At 43.5% G+C, this 25,321-nt stretch overlaps 1 protein-coding gene across 2 annotated transcripts in view; it reads left to right on the forward strand.

Annotated features, from left to right (window-relative positions):
* The window catches only part of LOC120062789 (tenascin-like), a 53,373-nt gene extending 28,628 nt beyond the window's left edge, over window positions 1-24,745 (forward strand). Inside the window, exons 8-22 of one of the 2 annotated variants that reach the window (XM_039012860.1) lie at window positions 2,352-2,441; window positions 2,938-3,201; window positions 7,395-7,670; window positions 12,576-12,851; window positions 14,272-14,394; window positions 16,857-17,000; window positions 17,487-17,606; window positions 21,567-21,710; window positions 22,121-22,251; window positions 22,533-22,665; window positions 23,124-23,275; window positions 23,564-23,660; window positions 23,850-24,011; window positions 24,298-24,461; window positions 24,635-24,745. In XM_039012860.1, the coding sequence (XP_038868788.1) occupies window positions 2,352-2,441; window positions 2,938-3,201; window positions 7,395-7,670; window positions 12,576-12,851; window positions 14,272-14,394; window positions 16,857-17,000; window positions 17,487-17,606; window positions 21,567-21,710; window positions 22,121-22,251; window positions 22,533-22,665; window positions 23,124-23,275; window positions 23,564-23,660; window positions 23,850-24,011; window positions 24,298-24,461; window positions 24,635-24,745 (2,387 nt within the window). The remainder of the gene's footprint in view (window positions 1-2,351; window positions 2,442-2,937; window positions 3,202-7,394; window positions 7,671-12,575; window positions 12,852-14,271; window positions 14,395-16,856; window positions 17,001-17,486; window positions 17,607-21,566; window positions 21,711-22,120; window positions 22,252-22,532; window positions 22,666-23,123; window positions 23,276-23,563; window positions 23,661-23,849; window positions 24,012-24,297; window positions 24,462-24,634) is intronic. The other variant, XM_039012861.1, reaches the window with a different exon arrangement.
* Window positions 24,746-25,321: the final 576 nt, after the last annotated feature.

Consider the following 25,321-nt stretch of genomic DNA (forward strand, 5'->3'; position numbering starts at 1 on the left):
TCCCCCTTTGCTGTTATAACAGCCTCCACTCTTCTGGGAAGGTTTTCCACTAGATGTTGGAACATTGTTGCGGGGGACTTGCTTCCATTCAGCCACAAGCGCATTAGTGAGGTCGGGAACTGGTGTTGGGCTATTAGGCCTGGCTCGCAGTCGAGTTCCAATTCATCCCAAAGGTGTTCGATGGGATTGAGGTCAGGGCTCTGTGCAGGCCAGTCAAGTTTTCCATACCGATCTTGACAAAACATTTCTGTATGCACCTCGCTTTGTGCACGGGGCCATTGTCATGCTGAAACAGGAAAGGGCCTTCCCAAAAATGTTGCCACAATGTTGGAAGCACAGACTCGTCGTGGTATGCTGTAGCCTTAAGATTTCCCTTCACTGGATCTAAGGGGCCTAGCCCGAACCATGAAAAAGCCCCAGACCATTATTCCTCCTCCACCAAACTTTACAGTTGGCACTATGCATTGGGACAGGTAGCGTTCTCCTGGCATCCGCCAAACCCAGATTCGTCCATCGGACTGCCAGATGGTGAAGAGTGGTTCATTACTCCAGAGAACACGTTTCCACCACTCCAGCCAACGCCTGGCATTGCACATGGTCATCTTAGGCTTGTGTGCGGCTGCTCGGCCATGGAAAGCTTCTGACGAACAGTTCTTGTGCTGACGTTGCTTCCACAGGCAGTTTGGAACTCAGTAGTGAGTATTGCAACTGAGGACAGGCGTTTTTTACGCACTACGCACTTCAGCACTCGCCGGTCACGTTCTGTGAGCTTGTGTGGCCTCCCACTTTGCGGCTTAGCCATTGTTGCTTCTAGACGTTTCCAATTCACAATAACAGCACTTACGTTGACCGGGGCAGCTCTAGTAGGGCAGAAATTTGACGAACTGACTTGTTGGAAAGGTGGCATCCTATGACGGTGCCATGTTGAAAGTCACTGAGCTCTTCAGTAAGGCTATTCTACTGCCAATATTTGTCTTTGGAGATTGCATTGCTGTGTGCTCGATGTTATACACCTGTCAGCAATGGGTGAGGCTGAAATAGCTGAATCTACTCATTTGAAGGGGTGTCCACATATTGCTTTATATATAGTGTATATTGTTTTTCAATGTAAACGGCAGCCTCGCTCTGCCAACTGTTCTGCTGCCAAGCGTTTGCGGCCCTCCTTCTAAATTGTCATTATTAAATTCAAAACACTTATTTACAAATGGGCTGCTTTGTTTTTCTGTCGGGAAACGTTTGTCCGGCCACAAAAGACCCCCACTTTATTAAAAAACAGCTCAAGGGAGATTGCATTCAGGCCTTAAATGGAATAACACTACTACTTCAATGTGAGATTCATCCTGGTTTAACAAGAAATGCAGGGAGGGCCTATTTTTATCCTCCTGCACCGGTTCCCATTATACTCCATGTTTTGAGTCAGGCGGGCAGACAGACTCTTTCTGTAAACCATGTGCCACTGCATCAACGGATTAGGCTCCCTGGCTGAGGAAAAAAGAAAAAAAGTTCCAAACGGTTAATAGTGTCTTTGTCTGGGGCCCGTTCTTTGTCCTTGGGAGACCCATCCCCTGTAAATAAGGCATTGCCTGTGTCCCAAAATGCCATCCTATTCCCTATATAGTGCGCTACTTTTGATCAGGGACCATCTGACTATGGGCCCTGGTAAGAAGTAGTGCACTATATATGGAATAAGGTGCCATTTGGGATGCATCCAGTGCATCTATTCAGCTGACTGGCCTCCCCCAGTCCCCCTCCCCCGGTCTCCCCCGGTCCCCCTCCCCCGGTCTCCCCCGGTCCCCCTCTGCTCCTCACAAACCTCAGCACTTTTTTCACACAGTTATTATCTGTAATTGCCTTCACGCTTTTGATTTTATTGATAATGAGTTTCCTCTGCGTTAGGTGTAATTTCATGCTTCTTGTGCCTGGTTGCCTAGTGACCTCTGTGGGAGTTAATAAAGGAAATGAAGGCCATTGGACTGAGGGCTCTTAATTGCACCGCGCAGCGCGGCCACATAGCCGGACTAAAAGGATCTCAAAGCCTCTTATATCATAGCAAATGTTGTTTCTGCCCCATATAGCGCCTCTTCTAGATCAATCAGAGCAGATAGAGGTTCCAAAATGAAGAGGCTGACAATAAACCCAATCATGCTGCAATCTATTAGGCAATTGAAGGCCTTGAAGAGCTTCGGTCTTTTTCACCTGCAAACAGCTGGGTGTTTTAATATAAAACTTTAAACATATTGTTTCATTGATAAATTTTCTGATATTAAAAATACAAATAACATGTTTTTGTTCTCATGCTCTGTTTGCATACATCCGGTACGATAAGTGTTCTTCGTCTGTGTGTTGTGTAGGCCTGAGAGCTGGGACAGAGTATGGGATGGGAGTGACAGCCGTGAAGAGTGAGCGTGAGAGCCTTCCTACCACCACCAATGCTGTTACAGGTGAGAGCTATGACCTTTTTCTGTATTGTAAATAAATACATTGTTTTTGTTTACGATCATGGATTGTAGTAATAATGTACTAAAAATAACCCACATTCGACTATTTGCCTTCTACAATTCACAAATGGTTATTTGCACTTGTCTTGCACTATTTGAAATATACTCTCCTTCTATATTCTATACTCTCCTATATTCTCCTTGTATATTCTATATTCTCCTTGTATATTCTATATTTTCCTTCTATATTCTCCTTCTATATTCTATATTCTCCTTCTATATTCTGTATTTCCTTCTATATTCTCCTTCTATATTCTATGTTCTTCTTCTATATTCTATACTCTCCTTCCGTGTTCTATATTCTCCTTCTATATTCTATATTTTCCTTCAATATTCTATATTCTCCTACTATATTCTATACTCTTCTTCTATATTCTATATTCTCCTTCTATATTCTCCTTCTATATTATATATTCTCCTTCAATGTTCTTCTCTTCAGCGTTGGATGCTCCTAAGAACCTGGAGGTGGAGTCTTCCTCTGAGACTGAGATGGTGCTGGTGTGGCAGAAGCCGGTGGCTAAGATTGACAAGTACAAGCTGGAGTACGTGTCAGCCGATGGGCGAAGGGCTGAGGTGACACCCTTCTCTAGAGACGTCAAGTACACCATGAGGAACTTGACGCCCGGCATGTTGTACACCATCACCCTGACTGCTGAGAGGGGACGCAGGCAGAGTGGCCCCACCACCATCTCCGCAACAACAGGTCAGTGTGGACAGGTCACCGCTCTCTCCTCTTAGCCAATTCATAGAATTATAATGAATAGAGCAGGCATCCCCATTCAGGTCAGTTATGCTATAATGGGAGGACTTTCGGACATATTGAGTGTCCCCTCAATCTATTTATATGATCCCATGCTGCAGTAGCCACATGTCAGTGTCGACAGTAACCCTCTACCTTTGCAACCTGGTCCCATACATAGAAAAATTATCTAGATTATATTTCCATGGTCCCATATTACATGTATTCTAGCCACAGGTCAGTGTGGACAGTACTCTAACCTGGGTGCCAGTCTGTCTCTGTTCTCTTGCCAAATCCTTATGGAATTGTCACGCCCAAATTTTTATTTTATTTACAATAACTGTGTTGAGTAAACCCCCCCCCCCCCCCCCCCAAAATATATATATTATTATTATAATTTTTTGATAAAAACTTTGGGGGGCCAAAAGAAGTCACTCACGGGCCAGTTTTGGCTGCTGTATGGTAGGGGTCTGTAAGAAAGCAATTTTTTTGTGTTTGGACTGTTTCGTGAAGTTTTCTACTGGAAAGTTTTGTACAGCCTTTTCCTCATTAACCAACAACTCAATTTTGCTCTCCAGTCCTGCAGCCAAACCTACAGTAGGGAATTAATTGAATTCATTGTTACTACTTTCTTTAAGTCTCTCTGTCTCTGTTTCATTTACTGCATGTGGGTTTACTTTTTTACTAAATCAAGGAAAAGAAAATAAGATGATTATAACACTTTTTAGCTTGCTCCAATGGTCAGGGTGCTTCCAAACCAAACATGTGAGAAGGAAGTCCTCCAGTTATGTAACGGGATACCCATTCATCTGTATGGCTATGGGCAAAATTGAGATGGTGAGAGGGAAACGCCGGTATGGATAAGAATGACTGTCTTTTGTTTGGGTCTTTGTTAAATGCTGTGTGTGGTGTGTGAATGGTGTGTGAATGGTGTATGTGTGTGTGTGTGTGTGTGTGTGTGTGTGTGTGTGTGTGTGTGTGTGTGTGTGTGTGTGTGTGTGTGTGTGTGTGTGTGTGTGTGTGTGTGTGTGTGTGTGTGTGTGTGTGTGTGTGTGTGTGTGTGCTCCATACAAAGCTCATTCATGTGATAATTGGTGGAGTGAGCCCACTCCCCTGTGTTTTTGTATGAATTTACTATGATGAATTGTGGGTCTGTCAGATAAAAGGATACATAGTCTGTTAAAACATTGGCTCCGAGATCACCACTCCTCTAATCAGCATGCTGCGGTCGTTCCTCCAACACTTTATCGTCTCCATTCCAGACAGATGATGCAAACGCTGCACGTTGACAGGGATATAAAGGGATGGGGGGGTTCCCACCCTTTTGCCCCCCAGGTCTGGACTTTACTTGTGTTTGACAATCATCTGGTGTTGAAAGGATTACAGAATTAGAGTTCAAGTGTTTGGAGACCCACTGGAGTGAGCCAGTAACAACATTATACCTCTGCAGAACAAAAAACGTCAAAATCTTAAGGCTATTTCAAATGCTGAGCAAGAAACCAAAATGTATTTGATATAATAAACCTCCCACATCCTTCCAGCAGTCAGACATGTTTTGTTGATGTAGGAAGATCAGGAGACAGTAAAGCTGCAGTATTATAACTTAGGCTAATCGGCAAATTCAGAGACTCATGGACCTGTGGGGAGCCTTTGTGTAAACGGAAGGCTCAGGCACAGTGAGAGAGAACAGTTTGAATGATAATACCTTGAGCTATAGTCAAAGGAGTCAATAATCACATTTGAATAATAGATTAAACACATCAGATGATTTTGTCCGTGGCTTTAGTGTACTGCGCACACCACACAGAATATGAAGTATAACCCTAGAGTGTAAACAAAACCTTTTGAAGATTCTGCTGTACAGAACAATATTCTTTAGCAGTTTGGTGATGGTTTTATACACCTACGTAAACTGAAACCAAAGTTCTCTATAAATAAGACTAGAAATATTGAGCTTTTTTTATGTGAAGTTTTCATGTTCAACAATATTTTGCACGAATGTTGCATGACCAATTGCTCCTCCAATTTGAGAAATGGAGCACAAAGTGCATGTCCTGCATGTTTTTGAGATGGTCTCATCTTGACGATAAGTCATTTCATTCATCCCATCACGTCTCCATCTGCATGTTCTGAAGGCCAGACCTGAGACTCAGCCACAGTTGCTTCTGTTGCCTGACAAAAGGAGAAGAGACAATCTGTCCCAAATGGCACCCTTTTCCCTTCAGATGTAGGATCTTCATTTTAAGCAGTTTGCTACAGCAGGGAAATAATCCTGCAGCAACAGGAAATGTGAATTATTATGTGGATTATAATTAATTACATTTTGTAAGGGTTGATGCATTTTTGGTAAGGGAAATTCAAGTCTGAAGCCTTTTTAAATATCAAATACACTACAAGTTTTATAAGTTCTCTTGCAACATGGTGACCAAATGAAGATCCAAAATCTGTATATAGTCCAATATAAAGGGAACAGGGTGCCATTTGGAATGCAGGAAATATGTTAGGTACTGATTGACATGACGTATCTTGATCGTTTAGTTTGAGTCTGTAAAATTAACATTTATAGACTAGTACATAAAGAGAGAATGAACACAACAAGAGCCTGACTCAATCCCATCCCTCCTGATGGTCTCAATCTAACTACTCCAACAATGCTGTTCAGTCTCTTCTCCCATGTGAGCTTTCACAAGCAATTAATGGCCAGGCCGGTCGCCGCCTGCCTTCCATCAAATGTCATTCATTCCATTCTCATTGTCTTTCATTCCATTTAGTCTACATTTTCCCCCCCACTCCAACATAGGTGGTTTGAAAATAGGATAATGGTAGCCTTGATGTTTCCCTGCATCTCACTCTGCTGACACCTCCAGCTCACAATGGTCTCCAATTATAGGGTGTTCTGCTTTCTCTGCTGTACTGCTATACTGCTGCTACTGCATGGCTTCTCCATGTGTTTGAAGTGTACTGTGTACTTCTGCTCAAGCGGACTACAGTGGACCGTCAAAAATGAATGGCTTGTTCAGAGCCATTAATACACAAGCAAGACAGGCTGTTTCAAGCAGAGAGCCTTGCTGGAGTCAGGTGCATGCAGAACAGATTGTCTGTCTACCTCATGGAGGCTGTGTGTGTGTGTGTGTGTGTGCGTCTGTCTGTCTGTCTGTCTGTCTGTCTGTCTGTCTGTCTGTCTGTCTGTCTGTCTGTCTGTCTGTCTGTCTGTCTGTCTGTCTGTCTAACTGTCTGTTCCCACAATAAATGGAGTCTTCGTATATAGGCCAGCTAAAGAGTGTGTTTGTCACCAAGGTCTTTTGTAGTGGTAATGTTATAATATTTCACTCCACGTTCATTTACACACACTAAAGGGACTTCTTTCAGAGTCTTATAGATGTTGGAACTTAATAATTTGATCATCCTGTTGTTGCAGGAAATTGTAGTATATTCAAGGTTTAAACAGGCTTCTAAAGTTTTTAATTTACAATTTAAAATGTCAGACTTGATTTGCCCGAGCTAAAAATATATAAAAAAAATGTCCATTCGTTTAAATCCACACATTACCTGTTGCTGCTCGATTATTTTTGTGCTGTGAGAAACTGGTCAAATTAAGATCCTACATCTGTATGTGGAAATAAATGATTGAACTTGAAATGAGATTGGGTTATCAGGTTCAACTATCTTTTCCAGCAAAGATCATGTTGTCTTTTTTGGTTTTATGGAGTCTTGAATTGAATACAACTTTCTTGGGGTCTACAAAAATCTCTAATCTCTTCTTTGAGGTCAATACTTGTTTATTGTGTGCCTTGTCATTTGAGTGAAATGTTGTCAGTGAAATATCTGAGTGAAATATCTGTAGGCTATGTCTTCAATAACCAGCCTTTTTCACAATCCAAGCCCTCGGCTTTCTTATGTATACTGTATTTTCCTTGTCCCAATTCTCCACCCTTCTCCAAAGGTGTGGATTTGTACACTCCCCGTCATGGATTTTATAAGCATAGGATTGGTGTAAGCATTGGCTAGAGGGAGTTTTCACCATTTTGAAAAGTGTGGAAGTGCACACTTCATGAAAAAGGGTGGAGAATCGGGTCACAGCCTATCTATGTTTGACATTGAGTGGTTATCCTAACGTTGTCTTGATGTTGTTTGTTGTCATGTTTATCGTCATCCAGAGGAGGAGAAGCCTGTGCTGGGCAAACTGACAGTGTCAGACGTGTCGTGGGACAGCTTCCTGGTGTCCTGGGTCACTGAGGAGGGAGACTTTGATGGCTTTGTGGTTGAGGTGACAGACGCAGAGGCAGGGGTAGATTGGCAGAACCACACCCTCCAAGATGCGGCCCAGAGCCTGGGCATCGTAGGCCTCTCTCCCGCCACCTGGTACAATGTCAGCCTGTATGGGCTGTTCAAGGGGGCCCTGTTAGGGCCTGTCTATGCAGACACCATCACAGGTATCACCACTCACTTAGTAATCCTCTGTCTGTCTGACTAAATATTTTAATTAACATCACAATCTTTCTCTCCCTCGTCTTGGAAGAGGCTTGATTCAATCCATGGTATCATCTTGTCTCTTTATACTGTAGTGTACACCCTACTATCCATTTATACACCAATAGAACTTTACTTATCTCTTTTCACACCAACAGCACGTTACCTCTGATCTCTTCTTACAATAAGTTAACTGTCTAATGGTGATAAGTTACCAGTCCAGCCACTGCGGAAGTTCTTTGCTCATTAGTCATTTCCACCATACAAAACCCCCAGCCTGTTTTAATTAACCTCTTGCCATTCAAATGCCTCTACCATCATCACCTAGCAACACCACATCACCCATTATGTGGGTTTCCCTCACTTTGATGCAGTGACTGTAAAATATATTTTCGAAACAAACCGTCCACAGTATAGAACCAGCCCACCAAGACAAAACCCATTCAGTTGACATGAGGCCTGACCTGGCCTGCAGTGGATCCACCCAGACAAAACCCATTCAGTTGACATGAGGCCTGACCTGGCCTGCAGTGGATCCACCCAGACAAAACCCATTCAGTTGACATGAGGCCTGACCTGGCCTGCAGTGGATCCACCCAGACAAAACCCATTCAGTTGACATGAGGCCTGACCTGGCCTGCAGTGGATACACCCAGACAAAATCCATTCAGTTGACATGAGGCCTGACCTGGCCTGCAGTGGATCCACCCAGACAAAATCAATTCAGTTGACATGAGGCCTGACCTGGCCTGCAGTGGATTCACTGAGACAAAACCCAGTCAGTTGACATGAGGCCTGGCCTGGCATGCAGTGGATCCACCCAGACAAAACCCATTCAGTTGACATGAGGCCTGACCTGGCCTGCAGTGGATCCACCCAGACAAAACCCATTCAGTTGACATGAGGCCTGACCTGGCCTGCAGTGGATCCACCCAGACAAAACCCAGTCAGTTGACATGAGGCCTGACCTGGCCTGCAGTGGATCCACCCAGACAAAACCCATTCAGTTGACATGAGGCCTGACCTGGCCTGCAGTGGATCCACCCAGACAAAATCCATTCAGTTGACATGAGGCCTGACCTGGCCTGCAGTGGATCCACCCAGACAAAATCCATTCAGTTGACATGAGGCCTGACCTGGCCTGCAGTGGATTCACTGAGACAAAACCCATTCAGTTGACATGAGGCCTGACCTGGCCTGCAGTGGATCCACCTTTGAGCCACCCTAAGCAGACTACAGTACAGTATGTGCCTTTCGGAACGTACCATGAGATAACATTTCTGGAGAATTTCTGAGCTGTCAGCCGACCCACTTGCTGTGATCTGTCCCCTGGGTAGTGACTGACTGACTGACTGACTGACTGACTGACTGACTGACTGACTGACTGACTGACTGACTGACTGACTGACTGACTGACTGACTGACTGACTGACTGACTGACTGACTGACTGAGAGTATAAACCCAACAGGTGCATTGATTCATTCTCTCATCCAACCAATAGTAGTCATTATCAACAATTCACATTCTGTGAATTACAACGTTGAACGGAGCGTGAACAAGACTACTCATGTCAAGACTACTTACTTTGTTTGCAGTTAAAACCATTGAGGACTTTGTCATGTGCTATGAGAATGTAAAAAAGGATTAAGCAGTGACAAGTCATAATAAGTATCGACATGCAGTGTTGTCAATGTTTCGGTAAAACATTTTCATTTCGGATTCGAGGTGGATGTCAGTTAAGATTTAGGTGACCTAGCCAAGCCATCTGTTTTTGACAGCATAGAGTACCTAGACGAACCTGGCCTCTGCATACTTCTGCTGCCATGGAGAATAATAGCTGTCATTCAGACCAGCCAGCCCCCTGGTACCTCCCGTTCTCCCCTAAACACACATATAGAGGCCAGGCTGCACACACATCGCACACATAGCTTTGTTCTTTTGAGGTCTTCCGTCACCTGCTGAAAACCTGCCTCAAATTACTTCTCCCTCATCTACTAATTTGGTAACTTTCCCAGTGAATAAAAGGGATTTATTTGAAACAATCTCTTCAAAGCTCATTTAAAAAATTTCTTCACGTTTTTCATGTTATCCTCATGGTATAAACAATATATGTATTGTATCATTGTATCACTCAACGCACGCTACAGCTGTTCCCACATAATGACGATTCGGCAAATGGATGGAGAGAGTTAATGCTTTCTTTAAGTCCCTGAGAAGATGTTTTTCTAATCTGTGAGGGCTTTGTTCACCTCTCTCCCTAGACTCAGACTATTCTGCTCCGCTACCACACCCGCTCTTCTCCTCTCCCAGACCGCTCTGCTCCGCTACCACACCCGCTCTTCTCCTCTCCCAGACCGCTCTGCTCCGCTACCACACCCGCTCTTCTCTTCTCCCAGACTGCTATGCTCTTCTCCCAGACTGCTATGCTCTTCTCCCAGACTGCTATGCTCTTCTCCCAGACTGCTATGCTCTTCTCCCAGACTGCTATGCTCTTCTCCCAGACTGCTATGCTCTTCTCCCAGACTGCTCTGCTCCTCTCCCAGACTGCTCTGCTCCTCTCCCAGACTGCTCTGCTCCTCTCCCAGACCGCTCTGCTCCGCTCCCAGACCGCTCTGCTCCGCTCCCACACCCGCTCTGCTCCGCTCCCACACCCGCTCTGCTCCGCTCCCACACCCGCTCTGCTCAACTCCCACACCCGCTCTGCTCCGCTCGGGCTCCACTCCCAGGCCGCTCTGCTCCTCTCCCAGACCGCTCTGCTCCTCTCCCAGAATGCTCTGCTCCTCTCCCAGACTGCTCTGCTCCTCTCCCAGACTGCTCTGCTCCTCTCCCAGACTGCTCTGCTCCTCTCCCAGACCGCTCTGCTCCTCTCCCAGACCACTCTGCTCCTCAATCTCATGCTCACATTGACACTGTGTCCTGGAACCTGGTGTTGGGATGCCAGGGACTGCTGGAGCTTGGTGTTGGGATGCCAGGGACTGCTGGAGCCTGGTGTTGGGATGCCAGGGACTGCTGGAGCCTGGTGTTGGGGTGCCAGGGAATGCTGGGGCTTGCACTTTGCACTTCTGGGTTGCATCCCAAATGGCACCCTATTCCAATATATAGTGCACTACTTTTTTACCAGGGCCTCTATCACACTCTCTCCTTACCTGCTTCCTTGACTGGCTGGCTGCCCAGCTAAAGAAGCCCTGCTCCACTCCTAACGAAGAGTGACAGCTACCCGGGATTTTTGTGCTCTGGTTTTCATTTTCCACCACTTCTTCTCACAACAACTGCCTTGTGCAGTTCCCTCATTTCCCGTCAGCACAATCCTCTGGGTTCACACTGGCTCAGGCACCTAATGTTTGTTGTAGTGTTCTAACGAGTTATGTCCCTGTATCTAGTCAGGCAGCACTGAGGCGGCACGGTCAGTCCACGGTCTATGTCTGACTGTCCGTCTCTCGGACAGAGCTACACCAGAAATTATTTAGAACCACCCTGGCCCATCTTCCATCCATCTGTAGCTCTGAATCTCCAGGAAGCAGCTTCAGGTGTAATAGACTGCTGTCTGTATGGTGCAGATGGCCAGTCTGCTAGCACACCCTCCGTCTCTGGCTGCTACAGCTATAGACTCTAGCAGCTGTAGACTCTAGCAGCTGTAGACTCTAGCAGCTGTAGACTCTAGCAGCTGTAGACTCTAGCAGCTGTAGCCTAACAGCTGTAGCCTCTAACAGCTGTAGACTCTAACAGCTGTAGACTCTAGCAGCTGTAGACTCTAGCAGCTGTAGACTCTAGCAGCTGTAGACTCTAGCAGCTGTAGACTCTAGCAGCTGTAGACTCTAGCAGCTGTAGACTCTAGCAGCTGTAGCCTCTAGCAGCTGTAGCCTCTAGCAGCTGTAGACTCTAGCAGCTGTAGACTCTAGCAGCTGTAGACTCTAGCAGCTGTAGACAAACAGCTGTATACTCTAACAGCTGTAGACGTTAGCAGTTCTAGACTAACAGCTGTAGACTCTAACAACTGTAGAGTCTAACAGCTGTAAACTCCTGTTGGCTCCACTCCTCTCCTTTTCATCAGGCATTATTAGCTACTGGTAACGACTAGTTTACACTGTTGTTTTTTGAAACTCTTTGTAAGCACAGACCCATCTGCAATGACGTAGACACCCAGACTCTTAAAACTCTAGTCAAACCCTGACTTTCTGTCTCTTATGTTCCTTTTCTTCTGATAGATGACCTTCGTTTCAGTGTATTATGGAATTGATGCGCAAATCCCATGTACGTTATTTTTGCAGTCACAGCATCAATAAACTGAGGGTTGAATTTGATCACACTAGCTGGTGAATAACAACATACCTACCTGCACCAATAAAATACATATCTTTCCCTTCATGCTCACAACAGTGGCTGTGATACGTACAAAAGTGGTATAAACATTTATAACTTACATAATTAATACTGGTGAAACACGCGGTCAACACCTTTAGGAAAATAACAACTTTGAATTATTTTCATCTTGCTAACCTACTCTTCTCGTTTGACTCGTATGGATCCTAAATTGTTATGGGTCCATAACTAGTATTTGCTATTTTATTAGGATCCAAATGACCTGCTGCTAAAGTAGCAGCTACTCTTCCTGGGGTGCACACAAAACATAAAGCATGACATAATACAGAACATGAATAGACAAGTACATCACAAGGACAGAACTACATCTATTTCAAATAAGTATACATACTTTCATACATTTCTGCTTTCATGATCATGTGATTGTCTATAGTAAATACAATATGGAATAACTGTAAATGATCTTCTGTAATCTTCATAAGCACCTCCTAAAGTACTCTTGAGGCCTAAAGAGGATGGAAACAACATGTCTTCCCTTATCACTCAGAAGCTGAACCCATCGTGGAGCATCTCTTGGTCTCCGACATCACCCCAGACAGCTGTAAAGTGGCCTGGTTGGCTGAAGAGGACCTCTTTGATAGTTTTGTCATTGTGATCAATGATACTAGCGACGACCTCGCTTCTCCGCAAGAGGTGGTCGTGCCCGGCGAGGAGAGAACAACAGTGCTTACTGAGCTAATTGACGACACAGAGTACGAAATTGAGCTGTATGGGGTAATTTCTGGACGGCACTCAGACTCTATCTCCGGGGTGGCAAAAACAGGTACATGGTATGACATCACACCAGCAATGGCATAGGGCTGCTGGATAGATGACGCTAGGAATGTGTTCAGCATCTTTCAATATTGTAAACTATATTTTCTCTTTCTCCATGTTGTCAGTTTGAAGTCTAACAATAACAGCATGAAAATAGGGTCAAAATGGGTCAATGTTTATACAATTATCTAATTTCTTTATCGTTGCAGTCGTTTTTGTTTACTAACCTGATAACATTGTGTCATAATATTTGTTCAAGGTAGCAATCTGAGAGAATTATAATTAACTTTGCAAATGGAAGTTATTAAGCCTATTTAGAGTCCTTAGGTTGTCATGAATGTTTTATTTAAACCAGCTTGGGCTGCCTTGTGTGTCTTGTGCCAAAACTGTGTGTGATGGGTCTCATGATGTTTTTTCTCATCCTTACCATGTCTGTTCAGTGTTCACTGTCCTGTCATTGTCTCGTCTGTCAGCTCTCCTGAGTGGTTCCAGTGGAATCATCCAGTAACCCTCTCCTCTAAAGCCAGCTCCAGTATATGTGAACCAACACACTCTGTCTGTCTGTCTCACTGTCTGTCTGTCAGTGTAAACACTACATTCAGCCTCTGATGGCCTCCCATTCATGGGGATCCAGAGAACTGCTCAGGAGATTTATTCAACTCTTCACTTGCTCAGTTTTTTTGTCTCTATCTGTCAAGTTGTCTCCAATGTTGTCTTTGACTGTCCAAACCCAATGGGGTTTGTCTAATTGTCTTCAGACCGTAAAGGGAAATTGTCTGTCTGTGTGTTGAGTGTCTGAATGGGTGTCTCTCTCTCTCTGTCTGGCCGTCCCCTGCCTTCTCTGGGGGTATGGCTTCACTCTCGGGTCCGATGGCCCTGATGCATGTTTCACTTTTGTGTGTCTGTAATGGGGGCAAGTTAATCTCCCCGTGTCGTGTCTGTCAAGGAAGATGCTGTGGCCCAGCGCTGACGACAGGCTCTGGGAGCCTTGGCTTCATTGTCTGTGTCTGTTTCTCTTTCTCTACTTTAATTGGTGGTTGTCAATAATGTGTATTTTCTGGGTAATTAAGGCATTAAAAAAAATTCTATGGACGTTTTTAGGAATGGGATCTTTAGGAATCTTTAGTTGTGCTTTAGGGGTGTTTTCCTTTTTTTGTCATTTATTTGGAACCAGTAATCTTTTATTTAGAGATGTCCTATGATCTGGAGCCATTTCCTTAAAGCATCTCAGAGTAGAAGTGCTGATTTAGGATTTGTCCATATGATCCCTTTGATTATTATCTAAAAGGCAAAGATGATCTCCTACTCTGAGACACTTTGTGGTTTTCATTCCTCTTCACTTACAAACCTGCCCCCTAAGTTCCTAACTATCTACCTGTGTTCTGTTTGTTTGTTGTCCTCTGTATCCTTATGTTCCCCTATGCCAGGGCTGGGCACACCCAAGGGCATCCATTTCTCTGATGTCACTGATACCTCTGCCATTGTACACTGGACAATCCCCAGAGCTCGAGTGGACAGCTACCATGTCACCTATGTCCCTGCTCAGGGAGGTGAGTACCTACAGACATACAGACCTATACTGTACAGGCATATACTGTATATCTATGCTATATCTATAATATATATCTATATCTATGGTGCTCCCGAGTGGCGCTGGGGTCTAAGGCACTACATCTCAGTGCTAGAGGCATCATTACAGACACCCTGGTTCGAATCCAGGCTGTATCACAACCGGCCATGATTGGGTGTCCCATAGGGTGGCACACAATTGGCCCAGCGTCATCCATATTTGGCCGGTGTAGGCCGTCATTATAAATAAGAATTTGTTCTTAACTGACTTCCCTAGTTAAATAAAGGTTAAATAAAATAAATAAATATATACCTATACTGTAGATACAGCTACACTACATGGCCAAAAGTATGTGGACACCTGCTTGTCGAACATCTCATTCCAAAATCATGGGCATTAATATGGAGTTGGTCCCCCCCGTTACTGCTATAACAGCCTCCACTCTTCTGGGAAGGCTTTCCACTAGATGTTGGAACATTGCTGCGGGGACTTTAGTGAGGTCGGGCACTGATGTTGGGCGATTAGGTCTGGCTCACAGTTAGCGTTGCAATTCATCCCAAAGGTGTTCGATGGGGTTGAGGTCAGGGCTCTGTGCAGGCCAGTCAAGTTTTACCATATCGCGCATTGTCATGCTGAAACAGGAAAGGGCCCTCCCCAAACTGTTGCCACAAAGTTGGAAGCACAGAATGTACTTGTATGCTGTAGCATTAAGATTTCCCTTCACTGGAACTAAGGGGCCTAGCCCGAACCATGACATACACCCCCAGACCATTATTCCTCCTCCACTAAACTTTACAGTTGGCACTATGCATTTGGGCAGGTAGTGTTCTCCTGGCATCCGCCCAACCCAGATTTGTCTGTTGCACTGCCAAATGGTGATGCTTGATTCATCACTCTAGAGAACGTGTTTCCACTGCTCCAGAGTCCAACGGCGGTGAGCTTTACACCACTCCAGCCAACGCTTGGCATTGCGCATGGTGATATTAGTCTAGTTTGCTGCTCCTCTGCCATGGAAACCCTTTTCATGAAGCTCCCAAGGAACAGTTATGGTGTTGACATTGCTTCTAGAGGCAGTTTGGAACTCAGTAGTGAATGTTGCAATCGAGGACAGACAATTTTTACGCACTATGCGCTTCAGCACTCAGTTGGCCAGTTCTGTGCGTTTGTGTGGCCCACCACTTTGTGACTGAGCCCTTGTTGCTCCTAGACGTTTCCACTTCACAATAACAGCACGTACGGTTGACCGGGAAGCTCTAGAAGGGAAAAAAATTGACAACTGACTTGTTGGAAAGGTGGCATCCTATTACTGTGCCACGTTGAAAGTCACTGAGCTCTTCAGTTAAGCCATTCTCCTGCCAATGTTTGTCTATGAAGATTGCATGGCTGTGTGCTCGATTTTATACACCTGTCAGCAACCGGTGTGGCTGAAATAGCCGAATCCACTAATTTGGCCATATAGTTTATATCTATGCTGTATATATCTATACTGTACATAACTATACTATACACTGAGTGTACAAAACATTAGGAACACCTTCCTAATACTGAGTTGCACCCCCTTTTGCCCTTAGAACAGCTTCAATTTGTTGGTGCATGGACTCCACAAGGTGTCGAAAGCATTTCATTGGGATGCTGGCCCATGTTGACTCCAATGCTTCCCACAGTTGTGTCAAGTTGGCTGAATGTCCTTTGGGTGGTGGACCATTCTTTATAAATACAGGACACTGTTGAGCATGAATAACCCAGTAGTTCTTGACACTAACCTACTACCATACCCTGTTCAAAGGCACTTAAACCGTTTGTCTTGCCCATTCACCCTCTGAATGGAACACATTAAGAATCCATGTCTCAATTGTATCAAGGCTTGAAAATCCTTCTTTAACCTGTCTCCTCCCCTTCATCTACACTGATTGAAGTGGGTTTAACAAGTGACATCAATAATAGCTTTCACCTGGATTTACCTGGTTAGTCTGTGTCATGGAAACTAAACTATAAACTATACATACATTGGCTGCAAACCAGAGGAAACACATTTACATGTGTGGTGTGGTCACGTGGACTTTATTTTATCATTTTAAAATAGATAAGGTATGATTTTGGAGTCTCAGTAGAGAGAACAGATTATCCTGTGGACTTCTATGCTAGTCTTCTTCTTCCCTCTAGTGGCTGTTCTGTCTTTGTGAGGTGGCGTGGCGTGGCAGTATGAAGTGCAACCCAACACAACTTTGATGTGAACTGCTTCACTACTGGTTCACTCTTTTACTGGTTCGCTGCTTGATGATAAAACATATTATTTGTGATATGGATTGAATAAATAATAGCCAATACAGAATCGGACGTCTGACCCAAACAGGTCCTATAATTCATTATTGATTCTATATAATTCCATGTAATTTGATGGTCTGACTGACCTTGTTCCTTTCTTCACGTGTGCGTGTGCAGGTGCTCCTCAGACTGTGACAGTGGGTGGCACTGAGTCTCAGAAGGTGTTGTCGAATCTGACCCCTGGAGTGACCTACCAGGTGACCGTCATCTCTGTGAAGGGACAGAAGGAGAGTGAGCCTGGCACCAGCAGCGTCGCCACAGGTGAGTGTCAAAACACAAGGGCTTCATCCCAGATGGCACCCTATTCCCTATTTAGTGCACTACTTTTGACCATAGCCCTATAGGCCCCTGTCAAAAGTAATGCACCACAAAGGGAATAGGGTGCCATTTGGGACATAGCATTTGGAGTATGGTAACAAGAGCCTACATACACATACAACATCAAAACAATAAAAGCTTAGTCTTTGTATGCCATGCGGAAAAAATGTGATACATTCAATATTAAACAAAGCATCAAACGTTGATGGTGACAACCAAGTTGGTGAACGGTCTATAAAGGCTGAGCACGAAGCCCGTTGTGAAAGCTGTTAGTGTGTACAGATGGAGCATGACTGGGGGTGGATAGGTCTCCTGTTTCCTTACAACAGAAGACAATGGCTCTGTCCTTGGGGAGGTATTTGATGTGGCTCTGCTCAGCGTAACCACATTGTGTGTGTGTGTGTGTTCTTTGTGTGTTCTATGTGACAGCTCTGGACAAGCCCAGTGGCCTGACTGTAGTCAACATCAATGACACAGATGCTCTGCTCCACTGGCAGCCTTCCATCGCCACTGTAGACGGATATGTCATCACCTACAGCGCAGACACTGGTAGGGTATCGCACGCATACACACACACACCATCTGGATGTACTATACTCTATATTATCAGGGCTTATAGGAGAAAATGTGTTGCATTTACCTTCATTGTTTTCATTTATTATCCTTACAGACAGATATTGATCTGGTCGTTAATGTCTCTATCTGTCCCTGTATCTGTCCCTGTATTTGTCTCTGTTTCAGTCCCTGTCCCTGTCCCTGTCCCTGTCCCTGTCCTGGTCTCTGTCACTGTCTATGTCCCTGTTGCTGTCTCTGTTTTTGTCTCTGTCCCTGTCTTTGTCTTTATTTCTAAAGCTGTCTGTATCTCTGTCTTTCTCTGTCCCTGTATCTGTATGTCTCTGTCCCTATCTCTGTCTTTATTTATATATCTGTCTCTGTCCCTGTCTCTGTCTTTATTTATATATATGTCTCTGTCCCTGTCCCTGTCTTTATTTATATATCTGTCTCTGTCTCTGTCTTTATTTATATATCTGTCTCTGTCCCTGTCTTTATTTATATATCTGTCTCTGTCCCTGTCTCTATTTATATATCTGTGTTTGTCTCTGTTTCTGTCTTTATTTATATATCTGTCTCTGTCCCCGTCTTTATTTATATATCTGTGTTTGTCTCTGTCTCTGTCTTTATTTATATATCTGTCTCTGTCCCTGTCCCTGTCTTTATTTATATATCTGTCTCTGTCCCTGTTTTTATTTATATATCTGTGTTTGTCTCTGTCCCTGTCTTTATTTATATATCTGTCTCTGTCCCTGTCTCTATTTATATATCTGTCTCTGTCCCTGTCTTTATTTATATATCTGTCTCTGTCCCTGTCTTTATTTATATATCTGTCTCTGTCCCTGTTTTTATTTATATATCTGTGTTTGTCTCTGTCCCTGTCTTTATTTATATATCTGTCTCTGTCCCTGTCTTTATTTATATATCTGTCTCTGTCTTTATTTATATATCTGTCCCTGTCTCTATTTATATATATGTCTCTGTCCCTGTCTCTGTCTTTATTTATATATCTGTCTCTGTCCCTGTCCCTGTCTTTATTTATATATATGTCTCTGTCTTTATTTGTATATATGTCTCTGTCCCTGTCTTTATTTATATATCTGTGTATGTCTCTGTCTCTGTCTTTATTTATATATCTGACTCTGTCCCTGTCTTTATTTATATATCTGTGTTTGTCTCTGTCTCTGTCTTTATTTATATATATGTCTCTGTCCCCGTCCCTGTCTTCATTTATATATCTGTCTCTGTCCTTGTCCCTGTCTTTATTTATATATCTGTCTCTGTCCTTGTCTTTACTTATATATCTGTGTTTGTCTCTGTCTCTGTCTTTATTTATATATCTGTCTCTGTCCCTGTCTTTATTTATATATCTGTCCCTGTCTCTGTCTTTATTTATATATCTGTGTTTGTCTCTGTCCCTGTTTCTATTTATATATCTGTCTCTTTCACTGTTTCTGTCCCTGCGTCTATTTATATATCTGTCCCTATCTCTGTCTTTATTTCTATATCTGTCTCTGTCCCTGTCTCTGTCTTTATTTATATATCTGTGTTTGTCTCTGTCTTTATTTATATATCTGTCCCTGTCTCTGTCTTTGTTTATATATCTGTCTCTGTCCCTGTCTCTGTCTTTATTTATATATCTGTCTCTGTCCCTGTCTCTGTCTTTATTTATATATCTGTGTTTGTCCCTGTCCCTGTCCCTGTTTCTTTCTTTTTATTTCTATATCTGTCTCTGTCTCTGTCCCTGTCTCTGTCTTTATTTATATATCTGTGTTTGTCTCTGTCTCTGTCCCTGTTTCTTTCTTTATTTCTATATCTGTCTCTGTCCCTGTCTCTGTCTTTATTTATATATCTGTCTCTGTCTCTGTCTCTGTCTTTATTTATATATCTGTCTCTGTCCCTGTCTCTGTCTTTATTTATATACCTGTGTCTGTCTCTGTCCCTGTCCCTGTCCCTGTCTCTGTCTTTATTTATATATCTGTCTCTGTCTCTGTCCCTGTCTCCGTCTTTATTTATATATCTGTGGTTGTCTCTGTCTCTGTCTTTATTTATATATCTGTCTATGTCTCTGTCTTTATTTATATATCTGTGTTTGTCTCTGTCTCTATTTATATATCTGGCTCTGTCCCTGTCTCTGTCTTTATTTATATATCTGTCTCTGTCCATGTCTCTGTCTTTATTTTTTATATATGTGTTTGTCTCTGTCCCTGTCTTTATTTATATATCTGTCTCTGTCTCTGTCTTTATTTATATATCTGTCTCTGTCTCTGTCTTTATTTATATATCTGTGTTTGTCTCTGTCTCTGTCTCTACTTCTATATCTGTCTCTGTCCCTGTCTCTGTCTTTATTTATATACCTGTGTCTGTCTCTGTCCCTGTCCCTGTCTCTGTCTTTATTTATATATTTGTCTATGTCTCTGTCTTTTTTTATATATCTGTGTTTGTCTCTGTCTTTATTTATATATCTGTCTCTGTCTCTGTTTTTATTTATATATCTGTGTTTGTCTCTGTCTCTATTTATATATCTGTCTCTGTCCCTGTCTCTGTCTTTATTTATATATCTGTCTCTGTCCATGTCTCTGTCTGTATATATTTATCTGTGTTTGTCTCTGTCCCTGTTTTTATTTATATATCTGTCTCTGTCCATGTCTCTGTCTTTATTTTTATATATGTGTTTGTCTCTGTCCCTGTCTTTATTTATATATCTGTCTCTGTCTTTATTTATATATCTGTCTCTGTCTCTGTCTTTATTTATATATCTGTGTTTGTCTCTGTCTCTACTTCTATATTTGCCTCTGTCTCTGTCCCTGTCCCTGTCTTTATTTATATATGTGTCTCTGTCCCTGTCTCTTTCTTTCTTTATATTTCTGTCTCTGTCTCTGTCTTTATTTATATATCTGTCCCTGTTCTTGTCTCTGTCTTTATTTATATATCTGTGTTTGTCTCTGTCTCTGTCTCTATTTATATTTCTGTCTCTGTCTCTGTCTTTATTTATATATCTGTCTCTGTCCCTGTCTTTATTTATATATATGTCTCTGTCCCTGTCCCTGTCTTTATTTATATATTTGTCTCTGTCTCTGTCCCTGTCTTTATTTATATATCAGTCTCTGTCCCTGTCTTTATTTATATATCTGTCTTTGTCTCTGTCCCTGTCTTTATTTATATATCAGTCTCTGTCCCTGTCTTTATTTATATATCTGTCTCTGTCCCTGTCCCTGTCTTTATTTATATATCTGTCTCTGTCCCTGTCTTTATTTATATATCTGTGTTTGTCTCTGTCTCTGTCTTTATTTATATATCTGTCTCTTTCTTTCTTTATATATCTGTCCCTGTCTCTGTCTTTATTTATATATCTGTCTCTGTCCCTGTCTCTGTCTTTATTTATATATCTGTGTTTGTCTCTGTCTCTGTCCCTGTCTCTGTCTTTATTTATAAATCTGTGTTTGTCTCTGTCCCTGCGTCTATTTCTATATCTGTCTTTGTCCCTGTCTTTGTCCCTGTCCCTGTCTCTGTCCCTGTTCCTGTCTCTCTCTCTGTCTATATTGATATTTGTATTTATATATATGTCCCTGTCCTTGTCTCCTTCCCTGTCCCTGTCTCTTTCCCTGCATCTGTCTCTGTCACTGTCACAGTCTATATCTGTCACTGTCTATATCTGTCTTTGTCCCTGTCTTTGTCCCTGTCCCTGTCTCTGTCTCTGTTCCTGTCCCTCTCTCTGTTTATATTGATATTTCTATATCTGTCTCTGTCTCCTTCCCTGTCCCTGTCCCTGTCCCTGTCCCTGTCTCTGGTTCTATTTCTATATCTGTCCCTGTCTCTGTCTCCTTCCCTGTCCCTGTCCCTGTCTCTGGTTCTATTTCTATATCTGTCCCTGTCTCTTTCCCTGTCCCTCTCCGTATCCCTGTCCCTGTCCCTGTCTCTGTCTCCTCACTGTTTCTGTGTGTTCTGTGTGTGCAGTTGTCCCAGTGATGGAGAGAGTGTCTGGAAACATTGTGGAGTTTGAGATTACCTCCTTGACCCCTGCCACCCACTACACTGTCAAGGTCTACGCAATGAGAGCGGCTGCTAAGAGCGCCTCCACCACCACTGAGTTCACTACTGGTGGGTATATGGCCTAGGGGGAGGCTGGACCTAGAACCTTCCCTCCCACACACACATTCAAACAGCAGCTTTGATTAGTGCCTACGATTTTATTTTGAAACTGCTATGAAGCTGTATGCTCATTCAAAAGATTGATATCAATTGTATATCAACAACAGAACAGATCAAATTCAAACCGAACAGGCAGACATTCACACAAAGCACTAATCTCTTTCTCCCTACTGCAGTTGCAGTATTTTCTGGCCCACTAACCCTACAGGTTACATAACTGTTTTTTTAATGTTTAAAATGTACCTTTTTTACCCCGTACCCTTTCAAACAGACAACCTGAACCTGGAAACAGAAGATTTAAAGAAGGTGAAGTACTCTGTCTGAACGAGGGTTTAAGACCACTGTGTTCTCTCCCCTAGATGTAGATGCCCCTCAGGACCTGGCAGCCAGTAACATCCAGACAGAGAATGCCATGTTGACCTGGAAGGCCCCACGCGCTGACATCACCGGCTACATCCTCAGCTTTGAGTCAGCTGACGGCACAATCCGGGTCAGTAGTTGTCTGCATGGTGGAACCATAGATTTAAAATGATGAGAAGAACATTCCTTCCTTGGTCAGAGTATTGTTTTGTCCAAGAGGACATGAGGATGCATCTTTGGGTAGTGTAAGAAAAAGCATTGATAATACACCTTTGGGATCTAGAAAAGCATTATATACTTCTAAATCCCATAAGTCGCAAATGGCATCCTTTTCCCCATGTAGTGCACCATAATGTATTAATAATGACGTATCTCTGACATTCTGACTGCTGGGTTGTGTTGTTCCTCCAGGAGGTTGTCCTGAGCCCCACAGCCACTTCCTACAACATGGCCCAGCTGAGTGCCTCCACTGAGTACTCCGTCAGACTGCTGGCCATCGCAGGGCCCAAGAGGAGCAGAGTCATCACCACCGTCTTCACCACCAGTGAGTGTTACCACAGTGATGTTGGTAGTCTGCCAACTCCAGACCGAACATACCCACTGGCAATAGGGTTAGGAATCCGGCCTCGGACTCTACTCTCTGTTTCCCTCTGGATTAGCCCCCTTCTCTACCTTCCGATTTGGCACCGCCCATAAACCATAGAATACAAAAATATATATTTTTAGAAAAAAACATGTTACCACAGCGACCCTCTGCTCTGTTCACAACCCACTGTGGCAATCTTAGTCCCTTCTTTATTCATCTTCAGCTTAGAGTTTGCTGGGCAGCTGGAGCTGTTTAGTAACTCATCTTCCGTGTGTGTGTGTGTGTGTGTGTGTGTGTGTGTGTGTGTGTGTGTGTGTGTGTGTGTGTGTGTGTGTGTGTGTGTGTGTGTGTGTGTGTGTGTGTGTGTGGTGTGTGTGTGTGTGTGTGTGTGTGTGTGTGTGTGTGTGTGTGTGTAGTTGGCGTGCTGTACAAACACCCCAGGGACTGCTCCCAGGCCTTGCTGAATGGAGACACAGCCTCTGGTGTCTACACCATCTACCTGGGTGGAGATGAGAGTCAGCCCATACAGGTCTACTGTGACATGGCCACAGATGGAGGTGGATGGATTGTAAGTCACTGGCTACTAGTATACTGTACAACCCAACTCCAAACCTCATTGATTCAGATCATAGGTGGCTGGTGAATGGAGGACAGCTCAGAGTAATGACTGGAATGGAATGAAATGAACAGATTCAAACACATGCATGGTTTCCATTCTGTTCCAGGCATTCCTATGAACCCGTCACCCAATTTAAAGTGACACCAGGCAACACTGATTCAGATGATATGTAATGTAGTGTAATGGATCCTAGGGTTATATAATGAGTGATCTGGTGTTGTTTGTCCCATCATACAGGTGTTTCTCAGACGCCAGAGTGGTAAGCTGGAGTTCTTCCGCAACTGGAGGAACTACACTGCTGGCTTCGGTGACATGAACGACGAGTTCTGGCTCGGTATGCTCGTAATATGGAAAATATTATAGATCAACACATTCATTGATTTATTTGAATCCATTTAAGGCATGTGAATATGAGTACTGTATTTGAATAAACTGTCCTCTTTTCCCCTATCATTTGTTACATATCATGACTAAAAAGTCCTCAGAAATGATTGTAAATCACAACTGTCATATTTTCCCACAGGCCTGTCGAACCTCCATAAGATCACTGTAGTGGGACAGTACGAGCTTCGTGTGGACCTCAGAGACAAGGGGGATGTAGCCCACGCCCAGTACGACAAGTTCTCCATCTCTGATCCCCGCAGTCGCTACAAGGTCCATGTTGGAGGGTACAGTGGTACCGCAGGTAAGACTTGCTTCTCTACAACCATTAGATAGTTAGTACAAAGTCAAATGTGTGTCAGAAATGGCACCCTATTCCCTATATGGAGCACTACAGGGGTCATAGGGCACTGGTCAAAAGGGTGCCATTTGGGGACACACAAAAAGTTAGAATAGATCTAAGTAATAAAGTACTATATATTGTTATTAGGTGTGTGAGGGTGAAGCGAGCATGTATTCAACCTAATCCTCCTTTCTGAAGTCTGTTAAGTTTGGTTCCTGCTTAAAGCTCTTTCTGATGCCCCCTGTAGGTGATTCTATGACCTACCATCATGGTCGCCCGTTCTCAACCTACGACCATGACAATGACATTGCAGTCACCAACTGTGCCCTGTCCTACAAGGGTGCCTTCTGGTATAAGAACTGCCATCGCGTCAACCTTATGGGACGATATGGCGATGACAGTCACAGCAAGGTGAGAGCACATATACTTGAATATTCAATACTAGCAGGAATTTCTGTATTCAAAAATAGTGCTGTAGTACAGTATTCAAACTTGTTGACTTTGTAAAGATAAGGGAGGAAATTCAAGGCATTTGTGTTAATAATATAAACCCCTCGATACTAATATTACTGTGTGTTCTTCAGGGAGTGAACTGGTTCCATTGGAAAGGCCATGAGCACTCCATTGAGTTTGCTGAGATGAAGATCAGGCCATCCAACTTCAGGAACTCTGAGGGAAGGAGAAAACGATCGTAAACCAACCGACCAATCCGCGCTACGACCCATCTCCTCGTGACCCCTGAGCCTGTCCACCATCCTCTGCCACTGCTGATTCCAGGGTTGCATCCCAAATGGCATTCTATTCCCTATAAAGTGCACTGCTTTTGACCAGAGCCAGTAGCGCTCTGGTCAAAGTAGTGCATTAAATAGGGAATAGGGTGCCATTTGGGACACAACCCACAATTCCCTGCAGCTACCAAAGCCACTCCTAAGAGCCCAGCCACCTCGAACTACACCCCTCCTCTTGCTCAAAGTAACATCACTCAGTGGAGGGGTGCATTTGAGTCTGGTCTGAGGTATTAACATGTAGAATACTGATGTTTTCTGCCTCTACAGTGTATCCATCTCCTCCAACCACAGTAGGCCATTAGAGTGTTTGCCAGTGTTGGGGTCAGTTCGAATTGAAGGCAGTCAATTTAAGAAGTGATTTGGATGTAAAATTAAAAAATATAACAACTTTTTAAATATATTGAACTTTTTTTTTTTTTTTTTTTTTTTGAGTAGTCATTGAAAATAATCCTCTTTTTAAATGATTGAATTGGAATTTCAGTT

This window comes from Salvelinus namaycush, chromosome 18 (genome assembly GCF_016432855.1).
Source record: "Salvelinus namaycush isolate Seneca chromosome 18, SaNama_1.0, whole genome shotgun sequence".
Taxonomy (NCBI): domain Eukaryota; kingdom Metazoa; phylum Chordata; class Actinopteri; order Salmoniformes; family Salmonidae; genus Salvelinus; species Salvelinus namaycush.